General features: G+C 45.9%; 1 protein-coding gene across 5 annotated transcripts in view; it reads right to left on the reverse strand.

Annotated features, from left to right (window-relative positions):
- The window catches only part of SFSWAP (splicing factor SWAP), a 61,330-nt gene extending 45,572 nt beyond the window's left edge, over positions 1-15,758 (reverse strand). For 2 of the 5 annotated variants that reach the window (XM_069497006.1, XM_069497004.1), the window contains exons 1-5: positions 15,401-15,758; positions 12,665-12,834; positions 11,949-12,080; positions 6,955-7,040; positions 634-859 (exon numbers count right to left, since the gene is read on the reverse strand). In XM_069497006.1, the coding sequence (XP_069353107.1) occupies positions 634-859; positions 6,955-7,040; positions 11,949-12,080; positions 12,665-12,834; positions 15,401-15,618 (832 nt within the window). In that variant the 5' untranslated portion in view covers positions 15,619-15,758. Of the gene's footprint in view, positions 1-621; positions 860-6,954; positions 7,041-11,948; positions 12,081-12,664; positions 12,835-15,400 lie in introns of those variants that run through there. The other 3 variants (XM_069497007.1, XM_069497005.1, XM_069497009.1) reach the window with 2 other exon arrangements.
- Between the last annotated feature and the right edge of the window lie 931 nt (positions 15,759-16,689).

Here is a 16,689-nt window from a genome sequence, read left to right on the forward strand (position 1 = left end):
AGGCTGAGGCAGAAGGATTGCTTGAGCCCAGGAGTTTGAGGTTGCTGTGAGCTAGGTTGACACTACAGCACTCTAGCCTGGGCAACACAGTGAGACTCTGTCTCAGGGGAAAAAAAAAAAAAAAAAGACTTGTCAAAATATTATCTTTATTCAAAATAGAGATTACTGGTCTTTGTAGTAAAAATTCTAAATGGAGACCTTATATAAAAAAAAAAATAGCCTAAACAGATGACCCAAGTAAAGCTCATTTTTGTGGACATGTACAATTTAACCTTATAGTCCTAGACACTGTTAATTGTATACTGAGAATAATCCAACAAAGTATGAAACTCACTGTTTTTCCATGAAATGTTAAGCAAGCAAATGAAAGAAAAAATGTCTAACCTAGATGCTATGTTCCGATAGCATCAATATTTAATTACATTTCACCTATCTATAAAATATTAAAGAATTTAATATGGGCACACCAGCAGGGTTCATTATCAGGCCTTAGTGGCAGGATTCAGAAGGCTTCCGGAAATTCTGCAGTCTAGACCTTTGAGAACGTGCACATTTTCCCCGCAGCTACCCTTGCCTGCCCCCGCCCGGACCCCAGCCCAGATTCCAAAGGGGCAGACTGACTGGTCTCCGTACTTTTCTTCTCTTCACTTTTGTTTTCTGCCAATGCTGTGTACCGCCCCTCCTTCATGGCTTTCTGGATGAACTTGTAGTAGGGGTTGAGGTAGTGGTCGAAGCGCAGGAAGTCGAACTGCGAGTTCCGGGCCTGCTTGGCCTTCAGCATGATCTCAAACTGGGCCCCCTGCTTGCACACGAAGTTGGCCGTGCGCTCGATGATGGCGTGCATCTTGGCTGTTGGTGGCTGTGAGAAAATACAGACATTCATGTCACTGAGCTGCCCTCGTTTCCATTGGCCACATGATTTGATTAAAACACAGAAATGACCCTGGTTTTACTGTCAATTTTAAGAGATAAGAGACATTTCCACTGAAAGAGGCCAGTGTGTTCAGACTTGGGCGCTGCCTGGTCTGTCTCTGACTCTCGCCAGGACTCTGTGGGGGAGAAACCTGAGGCCATTGCTCCTTTGTACAGACCCAGGGGAAGCAACCTTCGTTTACACCAAGTCAGTATCTTTCTATAAAATAGTGGTCCTTAACTGGGTTCTCTGAGGGGGTGGAAAGCCTCGGAAGTTGCACAACAATGTTGCACCCACGGGCGTTTTTCTAGGGAGAGGGAGGAGCACACCTTCAACGGCTCCCCAGGAGCGCTTAGGACCAGTTCTTACAGCGTGGAGGCTCCCTCTTCACACACAGCCCTCTGAACATGCGGAGAAAGCCGTGCGCTCATCCAAGCCTCCTCTGCTGCACCAAGCTCTCCCCTTGCCACCTTCCCCGTCCCTACTCCCCCGTAAGACGTGGCCGGTGGCTCCAGCTCACTGCTGTTCCCATTTAAGGAGTGTCCCTAACTGAAGACAACCTAGGTGTGGTCTGGCCAGGGCAGGGTGGGACACTCCAGGGCGTTCACCTGTGGCATCAGACCCCCCCCCTCCCCGCACGTGCTGCTAAGGAGTCACTTCCACCACGTGCTTGGCTCTCCCTGCCCCAAAGCTGGAAGCTCAAATACCTTTAATATCAACAAAGAGATCAACACTAGGAAATTACATGCAAATAAAACTGGAAATCATTCTCATTAAAAATGGGCAGTTAAGAATTCAAGATGCCCCTTGTAATTCCAGGGCTTCATCCTTCATAAAATATAAATGGCTTAATTCTCAAATTTAATTTCTGAACTAATAACGTCCTTCACACTTAAAAAGGATAAATGTCTATAATGAAAGTTGTTTACTGATCCCCAAATAAATTAGATTCCATGTTAAAGGCCCACTACTGTGTATTGAAGTATGGATCATGATGCAGATTTTCATTGGTTTTAGCTAAAAGAAAGACTCATTTTTAAAACAGTACATTCCATAAACACATCAATGATTAACGATCACTTCAGAATAATGATCCTTCCCCAGCACAGGCTCTCTACTGCCCAAACTGTTGGTCTAAAATTTCTTAACAGTAGTGGTTAAAAAGCGAGGTGTAGGCTATTTTACAAAGTAACAATGATCACACAAACACAAAGCATCTTATGAACATATTTCAAGGTTGGCCACCACAGTCAGTGCATATAAGATAAAAAACATCTGGCTTGGAAAAAGCCATCCTTTGCTGTCTTTATTGTGCAGATTTTAGGGAAATCCTTTCCATTTAAGAATATCATGGGCCGGGCGCGGTGGCTCACGCCTGTAATCCTAGCACTCTGGGAGGCCGAGGCGGGTGGATTGCTCAAGGTCAGGAGTTCGAGACCAGCCTGAGCGAGACCCCGTCTCTACTAAAAATAGAAAGACATTATATGGACAACTAAAAAAATCTATATAGAAAAAATTAGCCGGGCATAGTGGCGCATGCCTGTAGTCCCAGCTACTCGGGAGGCTGAGGCAGTAGGATCGCTTAAGCCGAGGAGTCTGAGGTTGCTGTGAGCTAAGCTGACGCCACGGCACTCACTCTAGCCTGGGCAACAAAGTGAGACTCTGTCTCAACAACAAAAAAAAAAAAAGAATATCATGATCATTCCTACCACACAATGAGATTTTAAGGATAGAGTCAACCTATAAATATGCATATGTTACAAAGATTACCTCATAAAAGGAAAAATGTTTTTCTAATTTAAATCCAGGGAGGAATCCCTTTGTTCAAGGAAGCCCACATAGCCCAAGAAGGGGCCAAACACCTCCCTCTCCTTCGAAATTCCATTAACGCGGCTTTAAACCCCACGGCAGGCCCCGGAGAGTGGGAGCATGCTACCAGCAGGCCCGGAAACCCGCACCAGCGTAAGGTTTCCCAGGGGCTTAGGAAAACGCTTGTGCTCCGATCCAGCAGGGGGAACGGAGGCGGGTGGCACGGGATGGAGATGGGGAGCAGCGTGGGACCCCGGGAGCAGGCGGGCCAGCCCTCTCCTCTAAGATCAGAGGAGGAAAAGATTAAACACCTGCTTCTCCCAGAGCCCCAAATAAGTATCAGTTTGAGTTGCAATGCAAATGTAAAAATAAAACTATAGAAATACTGGCAGGAAATACAGGAAAATGTTTTCAAACTCTCAGGGGTGGAAAGAGGTTTTCCAAAGTAAACTTCCACACCCGGAAGCCATAAAGGCTGCGAGTGACAAACACAGCTCCGTAAGTACATGCAATTCTGCATGGAGGGAGGCACCGACTCACAGCACCTGCAGAAAATTATCTGCAAGACACAGACGACCAAGGGCTAAGGCTCGTCGGACACAGAGTGTCCTTATAAACCCGGAAGAACAGGCAAAGCCACAGGAATGCAGGAGTAAACCGAGTTCTCTTTTCTCCCCCACCCCGTGGCAACACAGCGCCCGGATGACGATGACGCGCTACTCCGTGCACCAGTCACCAGCGCTTAACTCCGCGTTCAGAGCTCTGGAGTCGGCCCCTTGGCTGGACCCCAGGCCTGACCCGCACATGTCTGACTTGGGGCAGCTACTCTTACACTCTCTAAACCTCAATGATTCTCATCTGCAAAGTGGATAACAACTGTTTCTACCTCACTGAGTTATTCTGAGCACTAAGTGAGAAGGGTCAGAATCACTTGCCCAGTGCCTGGCACACAGTATGGCTCCCTATATGTTGCCATTCATCTAACAGACTAAAACACTGCACATAACAGCAATTAATTATCAACCCCCTCGCCCCCTTTCCTTCTGTCCATAAAATGCGTTCGAATGAGCATCCTTCCCTCGAAACATACCCTGACAGGTCTGCCCAGCAGTAGTACTTGCCCGCCGCCCGCCACAGCTGTTGGGGGCTCTTGCGCCAAGAAACTGAGTGAAACGCAAGGTGTTAGGTCCACAAGGCTGTGGGCACCCGGCAGACATGATGTTCAGCGCAGACTCCGTGTGCGCCACCTGCAGACTGAGGAGCCAGGTGGGTACGAGGACGGGCAGAACGCAGACTCCGCCTCCCCAGACCACAGCTGCTGGCCAAGTGCCTGCCAGACTCCGACACAACAAAACACAACTGGGGATCCCAGGACAGGACACAGACGGGCATTCTGGACCTCAGGAAAGGGGCAGATGACTGAATACACCATGTCGGAACAAATGATGCTGGGCTACAGATGGGGGGAAAAATAGGTTCTCACTTCCCACGGCAGAGAAAACTAGGTCCATGACGTGCCACACGGAGTCAGCATAAAAAGCTAAAGACGAGCTGCAAGGTCACCTCAGGGGTGTGAGTTGGGATGCAGGAAGAGCACACGGAGGGGCTGAGTCCAGGGGCCTAGCCGGACACGGGGCAGCACCCAGTGTCTTGAGCAGGAGTCAAGAACACGCCTCAGGCTGCCGCAACCTAACTGCTGCTTACGCTTCACCCCAAACCTCAAGGTTCCTGTAATCAGTAGGTTCTAATCCAACATTCGGTTTAAAAACCAAGACCCGCTCCCCGCAGTACCTGCTGTCTTTGCCGACTGCTCCAACCGTCCCCACTCGGCGAGCCAAGCCACCGCCCCTGCCCACTAAGGAGCAGCTGTCCATCCAAACACAGCCCAGCAATTCTGATGTCTACTCACCAAAACAGAACTTCTAACGCAAACACTGCTATCTTCCCCATTCTCTCCACTAACGCAGACGTAACAGTGTACAATTTATACAATGAATTACTACCAAAACACCCACAATAATTACGCAGAAGGAAATGCCAACACCACCACAGAGGAATGAGAGATGCAGATCAGAGACTCAAGCAGTTTCCACAGTCAACCCACTCAGAGAGTGGAGAGACCTTTTCAAAATAACATTAGAAGAAACTGTTTAACAATAAGAGAGCCAGTAATTACATACTGGGGCATATTTTGCTCTCCACTGAGTGGCAACCATGTCTGATTCTGGCAGACCATTAAACAGCTTGGCTGAGAACACACAGCCACTACGTATTTTAATAGGAATTAAGCAAGGCAACAAAATTCTATTGTATTTCTATATTTACATTTGAATAAAAATTTTGAAAATCTTTCATACCAAAAACAAAATAAAATTCCACATAGTCGAGCTTAAATAAAAGGTTTTACCATTATATATAGGTAACGGTGCAACTGTGATTTTTAAGGCTTAATTTCAATGGATCGCTCACGCAGAATAAACAGCGTATTTCAGAATAGGCAGAAACACAATATATACCGAAACACAGAAAATATATTAACACAGCCCTGGGGTATCAAATCTTCAGGTAACATTGTTTAGCTTTAACCACAGTGAAACGGCCCATCCTGCAAATGGAGACGCAAACGTGAGTAGCAATTACGCCAGACAAAATCCAAAAAGGTTTTTTCCTTAAAACCCATATTTGTAAGAGAAAAGGAGAGACGGAGAGGAATGGAAATGAATAGGGAAGGGTGGGCTGGAGGCAGGAATCAGAAGGGCTATTATGATGTCTCCTTTCCTCACACAATGGAAGGTAAGAAAAGAGTGACAGGTGGAACCGTCAATTCAGGCTGCATTAAATCAGGGCGGCGGCGAGTGACAGTGGAGAGAACTGGAGACCCCCCCCCCCAGGCAGATCTCCGCGTCCACTGTGCACCCAACTTAGGGCGCAGACAGGAACCTAGAACGCCCACGTCTATGGCATCTGCAACCCAGTTAGGAAAATGTCACAGGAAACACTTTCTGCTGAATGTATTTGAGAATCCTTCCCAAGTATGTACAGGCAAAAAATATGCATTTTTTATATCTCAAAAAATATACATACATAAAATATATACATATATATCTCACTCTGTTGCCCAGGCTGGAGTACAGTGGTGTGATCATAGCTCACTGCAGCCTAGAACTGCTGGGTTCAAACGATCCTCCCACCTCAGCCTCCCAAGTGCCTGGGCCTACAGGCGCGTGCCACACCAGGATAGTTTTTCTTATTTCTGTGGAGACAGGGTCTCACTATGCTACCCAGGCTGGTCTCGAACTCCTGGCCTCAAGCAACCCTCCCACCTCAGTCTCCCAAATTCCTGGGATCGTAGGCAGGAACCACCATGCCCAGCCACAAAAATATTTTAAACATCCCTAATAAACATATAAAAATCCCATAAAACATGGTGACTCGAGGTGGCATAATAATTAAGACTATGGGTTTGAGTTCCTGTGTGCCACATATTAGCCAAACTCTTCACTCTCCTAAGACTCGGTTTTACCATCTGCACGAGAGGGACAGTAACAGTAGTCACTCTCAGGGTTGTTGGCATTAAATGAGATAATACACAGAAAGCAGCATGGCATAGTGACTAGAATGTAGAAATCCCCAAATGAACTTTGAGAAAAGAAAGAAAAATCTCGGTTTTGGCTTTAACACCTGTTATAACTGAACCTTAATCTAACATGATGCCACTAAAACAGCGGGTGAGATCAATGCAGAACAGACAGTGGCAAAGTGCTCGGGTGAAGAGGAGTTCCGGCTCGGCGTTCCCCACCAGTGAAAGCGTAGCCCGAAGGTGGCCCAGAAAACTGCCCAGAACACATGAGGCAAGAGGGAAGGTGAAGCGCCCACAAACATCACACTAACAAAGCCAGAACGAAGCCACTTTACTGAAAGCAACGCTGCCCTGCGCGAGACTGTTTTTACGCCTGTGTGTGGGTAACAGCCCACTGGCCACTAGTTCTTAGTTTTCCACACTGGTAAAATCTGGGGACGCAACTACACGATCTCTGAACAGATCCAACTTGGTCTAGTGCTTTTGCTGTAATTCTTCCCTTTTCTTTCAGAGGAAAACGAGGGGGTGTGATCTTTTTCTCCATTAACTCACAAATCGTTTCAAAGCAGTTCTCATCACTGTGCTCTCAAGCAAACAGAACTCAGAAATGAAGACGGTGACAATGACCAGTGCTTGTGAATAGTACACATACCAGCTCCACGTCGGACGGGACATTCAATCCTAGAGGGGCAATGAAGGGTTCTTCATTTTCCTCTAAATTTTCAGCCTCATTTTTTTCTGTATAAAAAGAAGATAAAAAACTTCAGAACCATGGCCAGGAAGGAAGGCAGTGCAACCGCAGGCAGCAACGGGGGGAAGGGCAGAGAGTGGCGTCCCTGGGTCTTTATCTTTCTGTCACTACTTCTGGAAATAAATTTTCAGCTTTCTCTTCTACTCCACCACATGTGATGAAACTTGCTGTGGGAGATTCCACACAGGTGGGTGGCACCGCGGGAGGAACGTGTTTACAGGGTCAGACTGTACAGCTGTCCCGTGGTACTCACGGGGGACTGGTACCAGGACCCCCACGGATGACCAAATCTGAACAAGCTCAAATCCCGCAGTCGGCCCAGAACCAGCATATAGGAAAAGCTGGCACTCCACGTATGTGGGGCTCGCGTCCCCAGAATCCTGGAATTTCTATCTGCGTTTGTTTGACATAACACAAGGTAATCAGTTCCCAGACAACGGATTCCATCACTAAACTGTGGAATACCTGGGCATAACCGCCGACGCTTCTCCCTCCCTCCCCAAGCACATGCCCTCTCCTCCCCAAACAACAGACGTATTTTCCATTTCCATTTATTCATTAACAGTTCACTTAAATAATCTGTCTATTATGTGCTAGACAACGTACTATACATTATTAGTTTCTGAATTCTAAGGTACCTAAATATATCTCAGTAATGCAAATGATTACTCATTTAAAAAGATTTAGTGAAATGTACAAAAATATAGAAAACTTTAAAAAGCTAACATTTTTGGAGACTGCAAAATCTACTTAGGTTTTTATTTCAAAAAAGATGACATCAGAGAATCAAACATTAAATTTTTAACAAAATAAATGTTTCTATTCTATATAGTGAAACCTCTTGGAGAGATCAACAATTTGCAGAGACCCCCATTAAACCTAATTCTGTGAAACCAAGGGAGAATTTTAAGCAGGTTTCATTGTACATAAAAACGTGGGCATTCTAGTCTGACGAGGTACAAGCTGATTATAAATTCCTATTAAGTCAGAGTATTTAACACAGTCTCACCTGTTTCTGATCCCTGTTCCCTCCTAACTAAGAACCTGAAGTGAGTGGGAGAACAGAGAATTACTCCTGCCCCAAAACTCCCTGTCATTAGCAACCCTGCTGTTCAGCTCCAGTGACCAAATGACACACTGGGATTAGGAGACACCAGAAACACTGGTCTGCAGAGATTTTTTCCAGGCAAAACACCAAGTAACAACTTGGCTATCTCACAATCTCTTTGGGAATGAGGCGAAGGGTGTGTGTTTAAAAATACAGCTTTTACTATATTTTCTTTAAATGAAAAAAGTGGTCAAAAACTGTGTCTATTCAAACAGCCTTTCCTTACTGTTGAGTTGTTCATAAACATAAAGGCATCCTAGTGGCAGGAGCTGTCTGGGATACGCAGGCTAAAGAGATTTGCTTATCCACACGTGCCTTTATTTACAGGAAGGTGGCTTTAGCAGCACAAAATAAAAACCAACCATTGCAATACAAACTCAGATTTAAATACATTCAAATAACAACCTTTTCTTGTTTAAAAAATGGATATATAGTGATGATAAAAAATTACGAAAATCCAGGTAGGGGCTAGGCTGAAAACAGCAGGATGCAAAAAGAAGAGGAGGGCTGGGGGTTCCCAGAGGAGAGACACCTCCAAAACGCTTTTGGCTAATATCTCAAGGCTTCAAAATACTAAAAATGCCAGAATATAGAAATTTTAGAAATCAAGTAGTATTTAGATATGTTGATGGCTCAGGCAAAAAAATTTATCTTGTTTTTATTTGAAAAGAATGTGACATTAGGCCGGGTGCGGTGGCTCACGCCTATGACCCCAGCAATTAGGGAGGCTGAGGCAGGAGGACCATTTGGGCCCAGGAGCACGAGGCTGCAGTGAGCTGTGGGCCCAACACTGCAACACAGGCCCTCACGCCCAGGCAACAAAGCAAGCCCCTGTCTCCAAAAAACAAAAAGGAATATGTGACACTAAATTTGGCTACTTGGCTGTTATTTGTACTGGGTACCAAACTGAACTCTATTAAACTGTGTGTGTGTGTGGTGTTTTATTTATAGTAATAATGCAAGTTAAACATAAAAGGTCAAGCCCTAAGTTTCACATGGGCCCAATTTCCATTAAAAAAATTAATCAGCATATAAGGCAAAGTTCTCAGAACATGATCACAGAAAGAAACAACAACGTAAAATACTAAAGAGAACTGTATGTCAAAGAGAAAGCATACTAACACTTAGAAGATAAACTAAGTCATGTGGAAGCCCTCAAAACTCAGTAACTGTAACAAAGTTAATATCATTTAGCCCAATAATTATGCTGAAACAATGGTCTACTATCTAGAACAGAGGCTGACAAACTCTTTCCATAAAATGCCAGATACTAAGTATCCTCAGCTCTGTGGGCCATACGGTCTCTGTCTCACCTCAACTCTGCTGCTGAAGTGCAAAGGCTGCAACAGACAACACGTAAAACAGATGAGCATGGCTGTATTCCAATAAAGCTTTATTTACAAAAACCTGTCGATCAGGTCTGTGGTCAAGGCTGACTGCTCCCTAACCTAGCATGTTAGGGAAATTAATAATGACTTTTTCTAGAGATTTGTTGCCATGATCTTGAAGAAGACATGTGGACTTTACGTATAGTCATCCTTCTGTATCCCAAGGGGCTGGTTCCAGGACCCCTGCAGACATCAAAATCCTTGGATGCTCAAGTCCTTTAATCTACACACATCTTCCTGTATATTTCAAATCAACTTTCGATTACTCATAATAGTGCAATGTGTATGTGTGTAAATAATTGTCATATTGAATTTTTTAAAATTTGCCGTATCTTTTATTGTTGCATTATTATTTTCTTTCGAATACTTTAGACTTGTGGTTGAATCCACAGATGTGGAACCCACACATACGAAGAGCTGACTGTACTTTCAACTCTTTCTTGTGAAATGGTGATAGTACGTATCCCTTACTTCTGATAAAAAACACTATGAATTTAAACCCGAAATGATGGATGTGGTTCAGAGATGAGACAACAAAATCTGAACTATCTGGAACCCCAAATGGGACAACTTATTCTGGATAAATGAATGGGTGTTTACTACTTAGGCCTGCGTGAACATTTCCATCTTAACTTGGAGGAACAGTTAGGTTCAAAAGTCAATAGAAACAATGTTAAATACCTTAGTTAGCCTCGAACTCAACACAGTTAAAATTACACTTGAATGTCTCTTTAAAAGCTCGTCAAATAGAGCCGTGCAACAGTTGTTCTGTGCCCACAAAGTAATGAGCAGGACTAAAGGAAGGTCGAAAAGGGAAGTCCGGCCAGGCACAGTGGCTCACGCTAGTAATCCCAGCACTTTGGGAGGCCAAGGCAGGAGGATTGTTTGAGCCCAGGAGTTTGAAGTTACAGTAAGCTATGACTGGGCCACTGCAATCTAGTCTGGGTGACGGAGCAAGACCTTGTCTCTTAAAAAAAAAAAAAAAGAAAGAAAGGAAAGAAAGGAAAGGGAGAGAGGGAAGGAGAAAAGGAAAAGCCGTATGTATGTGTTTGTCCCTACACCCTATTGTTCCCCCAGGATCACAGCCCTCAGTGAATAGTGATGAGGAGAACCTAGTACAGTTCCAGAGTGGAAGGGCAGACATCATTTTGCTTTAACATTAAACTGCTGTAATTACCTCATACTTGTTAAAAGATTTGTTACTTAAGGAGAAATTAATTAAGTCCCAAATAACAGATAAAGTTAGCTCTAAAATTAAATCTCCACAGAATGTAATTTCACTTTATTATTCTAAATATTTGAATAGGTTTCTAAAGTTAAAGTTCTCCTTCTTGGCCGGGTGTGATGGCTCACACCTGTAATCCCAGCGCTCTGGGAGGCCGACGTAGGAGGATCTGAGTTCAGGACCAGCCTGAGCAAGAGCAAGGCCCCGTTTCTTCTAAAAATAGAAAAACTTGGCCAGGCCCAGCTACTCGGGAGGCTGAGGCAGGAGCATCACTTGAGTCCAGGAGTTTGAGGTTACAGTGAGCTGCAATGACACTACTGCACTCTAGCCAAGGCAACAGAGTGAGACTGTCTTCAAAAAAAAAAAAAAAAAAAAAAGTTCTCCTTCCCTTTAAACAGACTATCCTGAATATAAGTTATCCATCTTCAGTGATCCAGGTTCACCTCATTGTTATTGATAATTAACGACTGGCGGTAATTCAGGGCTGTGATGCTGGTCCTCGAGGCTTACTGAAGCGACTAAGGGTATTTTCTCCTGTACTACATTAGTTCACATTTTTAAGTAGCACTATGTTTTATATTCAAAGCTTCCAGATTTAAGCCAGAAAAGCACACATTTAAAATCTTTAATTTAAAATATTATAAGTATATATACCCTGGGTTCTACTAAGCTACTAGGAAGCCTTGTGTTGTTTTCTGCTTAGCAATAACTGGTGTCCTTCTGCTGGTGTGTGTCATTTCAGCTGTGTAGGAGACATGCAGAAGCAGGTCATATGGGGTGAGGTGACCTTAACTTATCCTGGTTAAGGCCTATTCTTTCAATGCTCCAGGAACGAATCACTGAGGATAGTGACATGTGTGTTACTAATCTAGAAACAAAGAATCCAGAATGAGTAATTTTCTGTTAACTGAATCAAAGAAAAATAAATCAAAAGGAAATTTGATCCAATGTAGATAATGAGAGTCTGAACTCTCTTTCTACCTCCACTAACAACTCATTTCCTAGTTTTTAGCTTTGGTTTTTTTTTTTTACCAAAAGAAGAAACATCACTCATGTTTTTTGTACGTGTCACAGCGGTGTTATAAGTAGCGTCCCTAAATGTGTTCTGAAGACGTGACCACGCTGCAGGCAGTGCGGGGCCCGCAGCACCACCCCGGCCGCTCTCCCCGCTCACCGCGCTGTCTGGAAGGCTCCTCCTCCTCCGTTGGCTCTGACGGGTCGTAATAGTCACTCCCGTAAGTGAACCCCACGGCATTGTAGCTCCCATCCTCTGCCAGGGCTTCACTCAACCGCTTGTACTCTTCCTCTTGAATAAAAATGAGAATTTTATTAACAAAAATGGAAAATTACTGAGAAAAACTTTATATATTTCTAAAGTTGTAGCTATCAGTAAAGCATACAACATACGTCTTACAACCTCCTTTTGAGGTGAAAATATTTTCAAAAGTTCACACTTTATATCTATCAATATGTACTTTTGCCAGTACATGTTTACCCACACACAGCTGAATACACATCTTTTGTGGAATATTTCTTCCTGCTGAGAAAATTTTGGGATTAAGAACTGTATTGAAGATTGTTATGGCAAAGACAAGAACATCAATTTTAATTTATACGATACTGTTAAAGAAGAACAGTTAAAGAGTTTGGTTTTTGTTTTTTTTCAAATCCCAGTCTGCCCTCAAAAGCTGGGAAAATTCTTTGTGGCTCTATATATAAACTATCCTGAGGTCCTCTCAGAACGCAAAGACTCCTGTTTTTCCAATCCACTGGGTACTGTCAAGATAATATCAGAAAGAGTGAGTATAAAAAAATGAATGGGAGTAAATTTTTAATACTTAAAATTTTTTAAAAAGTTTGTTGCTTAAGTAAGTTTTTCTTGAGCAGTACCTTGCCTTGCCTCCTCCTCAAGCAAGTCCGTATGCAAGGCTAAATACCTCTCTTCATCACACAGGGCATCTATTCGTGCCTCCTCTTCAGACAGCTGATAGTCTCTGTTCCATGTGGCATACTCAGCATCGTACTCAGAAAGGTCATGCAGGTGACCACGTCCATCATATCTGTAATATGAACAAGCTGGTCAATAAAAAGAAATCAAGGTCTAGATTGGCGTGTGTGTGATATTTTATATATATATACTTACCAATTAAAATAAAGAAATAAAAATATTAAAACAAACATAAAAACTCTTCTGAGATTTATATTTAATTTTGCTAGTCATATCTCACCTACTTTTAAACTCAAATTATCTTAAGAAAGTCAAAATGCCTCTCTACAGAATGCTAAAACTTATAATTAAAGGCAAACAATCCTTTATTAGCATATATGTTATCCATTTCACTGGCAGCTCTTACCATTATGGTTTGGTCAACCATTCAGTGCCACTTGCAAAAAAAAAAATCTTTTTTCTGAGAAGTCAAATATCATAGCTTACATTCACACAAACCGAATACATAAATACCTATCCGTAAGAACCAAACGGTCGAAATTTCCTCGCTTCTTTCTGCTAGTCCGAACTCTCAGGAGAGATCTTCACCAAGAGACTTGCGTCCATGGGAGGTAAAATCGTGGCTAGGCTCGCCCCCTAGCCACTAGGCTGAGGAAATAAGTGCTGGGTTATGTGATAGAGAGACACACATACATAGGAACAGTGACATATACGTGCAGTTTAAGGAGGTTCACTGGAAACAGAGCAAAACTATTAGAAGATGCAGAATTGGTATTTCCTTCTGAACTTTATACCTCCAGGAAATGACATACATGAAGACACATCCTTGTTTCTCTTACAGGGACCAAGAGGTGCTTTAGCCAAATTAAGAATGTGAGCACTTCCTGCTGTGCTTTGAACATAAAAGATTCAATGAAGATGCCGTGAACGTGTAACTGTCGCATAATAAGTGAGTTGGTGAATTTTACTTAAAACACTCAGATTTAGGATTTCAAAAACAAATGGAGACAAACAAAAGTCTGCCTAATTTTCTAATGCTGACTTTTGTAATGGGGGACCAAAAATGTTAATGTAAAAAAAAAAGAAATTTACAGGGAAAATGCCAAAAATTCCAGCGTAGCCAAGTTATTGCATTTTATGGAACTTCAAATTTAATTTTACTTTGATGTAAACCTCCTTAACTTACAAATGTAGATTATTTTAAAACATTACACATGTCCATGTGTAGCGTTTGCTCCCCACCAGTTCTGGAAGACCTAACTCAAATCATGTACAGAATGATACGGAAAACTGCATAAAGAGCTCAGACTCCACTGCTTACCAAACTTTAATAATAAATATCACAGGTAACACTTTGGAAAAGCAAGCCTGATAACTCAGGTGACATTCGATATAAACCATGGCTCAAAGGCACATCACGTGTGAGCAAAGCACGGAGCCATCAGATCCGGCCCTGATCTGGCCTGAAAACCCTCCCTGCACGGCTCCTTGTTTTCTAGATCTAACTCCAGACGGAAACGTCAGGGATGGAGAAAGGCCTATTTGGTCATTAATGTGTCCATTCTGGCCAGCTCAGAGGTCATCCCTACAGTCATGTTCCAGGGCTTTGCAGAATCCAGTTTTAATGGTCTCTCAATCGATGGGCTTCACTCGCTTGGAGAGACTATTCCACAGTTTAATGGTTGGTCACGGTCAGCTTTTCAGTCCGGGCCCCAGAAGTAGTGTTGCCAAACTGGCAAAAAACAAAACAAAAAAACCCCACCCCGCCCCCCACATGCAGGTAGGAGGGGAAGGAAAGGGGGAATGAAAAAAGGGGGAGGGGAGCAAACAACCTACATCATGTAATGTCATCCTTCTCAAATCAAACACCTTTAGAAATCCCTAATCCCAGGCCCCCTCTGCCCACGGTCGCTGAACATCTTCCAGAGTCATCACCTAAAGCAGGTTTGATTTGAAAAGAAACAACACATCTGCGTCCCAGCTCCCCCCAGCAGTTTTAAGAGACAGTGAAACCGGCCCTAAGAACACTACCTCTAAGAGCAGGGCCAGGGTCCTCACGCAGTCAACTGACCGCCAACTGATGGGCAACTTAACCCACTACCTCAATCTGTCAAACTCGTCGAATTAGCACCGGGGAGGGGGCCGCTGGGGGGAGTCAAATGTCACCAGCCAAGTACAGGCACTCCACCGAGGGCGCTGGGGCATAAAAGGTTCAGGCTAAATCACAGGGTCCAAAGAGGCTTCTAAGTGTGCGGCGTTTCAGAAGAATAAAAGCGCGCTTCCCGGGCTGCCCTCCCAGCACACCGAGCAGTGGGCGCGCACGACCCCGCGGCAGCGCCGGGCGGCGGGCCCGAGGCACCGGTCAGGAGAGGCCCCAGGCACCGGTAGCTTCCACCGCGCGGAGTCGCCAACTGCAGCCCGGCGACGGGGGTGAGGGGTCGAGGGGGGCTGTGGGAGCAGAGACGATCCCTCCGGCGACCGACGCGGCACGCAATTCCAGCCAGTGCCGTCCCCCAACCCCAAGAACACCAGGAGGAGGTGGGGAACGGGGCGGGGTGTCCCCCAGATCCCCGCTGGCTCCAGAAAACCCATTTTTAGTCCCGGCCATCAAGTCAACATCAGACGAGATCAAGCGGGTGAGGGAAGGGGAGGATCGACGGGTGGGGGGAGGAACCGACCTGTCGATGAGGATCTTGTGGTCCCCCATCCAGGGGATGAGGTGCTGTCCCTGTTCCTGGGCCAGGGCCCGCTCGTCGTCCCGGAACAGTTTGCAGGCATAGCCGAAAACCAACAGCTCCACTCGGCTCCCCCCACCGCCGGCGCCGCCCGGCCCGGCCTCCTCCTTCGCGCCGCTTTTCCTCTCGGGTTTGGCGCGGCCTCCGCCCGCGCCGTACATGACAGCGTCCCCGGCGTCCAGCCCGGTCCTCTTCTGTGCCGCACGACGTCCCCTATGCCTCCGCCTGTCCTACCCCCTCAGTCAAAGGCGTCGCTTCCCGTCCCCAACCTCAACACCGCCGCCATAGCGGGCCACAAAATGGAGGAAGCGCAACTTCCGGCAGGAGGGCTCGCACTTCCGGCGATTGGACCGGCAGATTCGCCACAGTTTGGAGCGCTCTGAGCCTCTGGAAAACATGCTGACTTTAGTTCTAGCATTCAGATGCGTCTTCACGCTCGGAGCTGCTTCGTGAAGGGGAGAGCGCATTTTGAACTTTTATTTTCTGGGGCGGCCGTCAAGAACGTGACGAAAGCGCGGCGTGGAATCGCGCGCCGGCTTGGCCGCGGCGGGCCGGGGAGGTGACGGAGGCGCAGGGAGGAGGCCGAGCGCGTCCCCGCGGGTGTGGACCGCCTCGGGCCCGCCGCGGGCGCCGTGTTCCAGCGGCCCGGCCGGGCCGGTCGTGCTCTGCCCGGGGCGGTGCTGTCCTTTCCTCGCGCCGTCTCCTTGTCGGTCGCAACGGGGACGTGACCCTGGGCCCGCCCACCTCGGAAGGTTTCCAAGGCAGCTGTCAAGGGCTTGTGAGCCGGGAAGCCCTCGCGGGTGACGGGATTTTGGAGCCCGGGGACCCCCGTCGGGGGAGGGGGTCGGGCGGCGCAGGGAGACCCCAGTCTCGGAGGCAGGTCGCCCGGTGCGGTGTGATGGTGCCCAGGGTGCCTCCTCGGCTGCGGTTTCCCGTCTGCGGGTCCACTGGGATCTTTCGGGTCCTTTCAGGTCGGAGGGGCTGGAGTGCAAAAGTTCAGTTTGGGGACGGGATCCCCCAGTTCGTGCCCGTGACTGGAAAACTCTACGGCAGGCGGACGTTCTCCTTTCTGGGCGTCAGATGTAAAATAATGATGTCTTTTTACCAGCAGTGTTGAAATGAGATAAAGCTTGAGTGTTAGCCGGTTTTTGAAAATTAAGCAGCAAGCGGTTCCCACCAAATGGGCGTCGTTCTGGTTCCCCCTGGCTGGGTCGCACTCCCAGCCTCCTCAC

This window comes from Eulemur rufifrons, chromosome 21, assembly GCF_041146395.1.
Source record: "Eulemur rufifrons isolate Redbay chromosome 21, OSU_ERuf_1, whole genome shotgun sequence".
Taxonomy (NCBI): domain Eukaryota; kingdom Metazoa; phylum Chordata; class Mammalia; order Primates; family Lemuridae; genus Eulemur; species Eulemur rufifrons.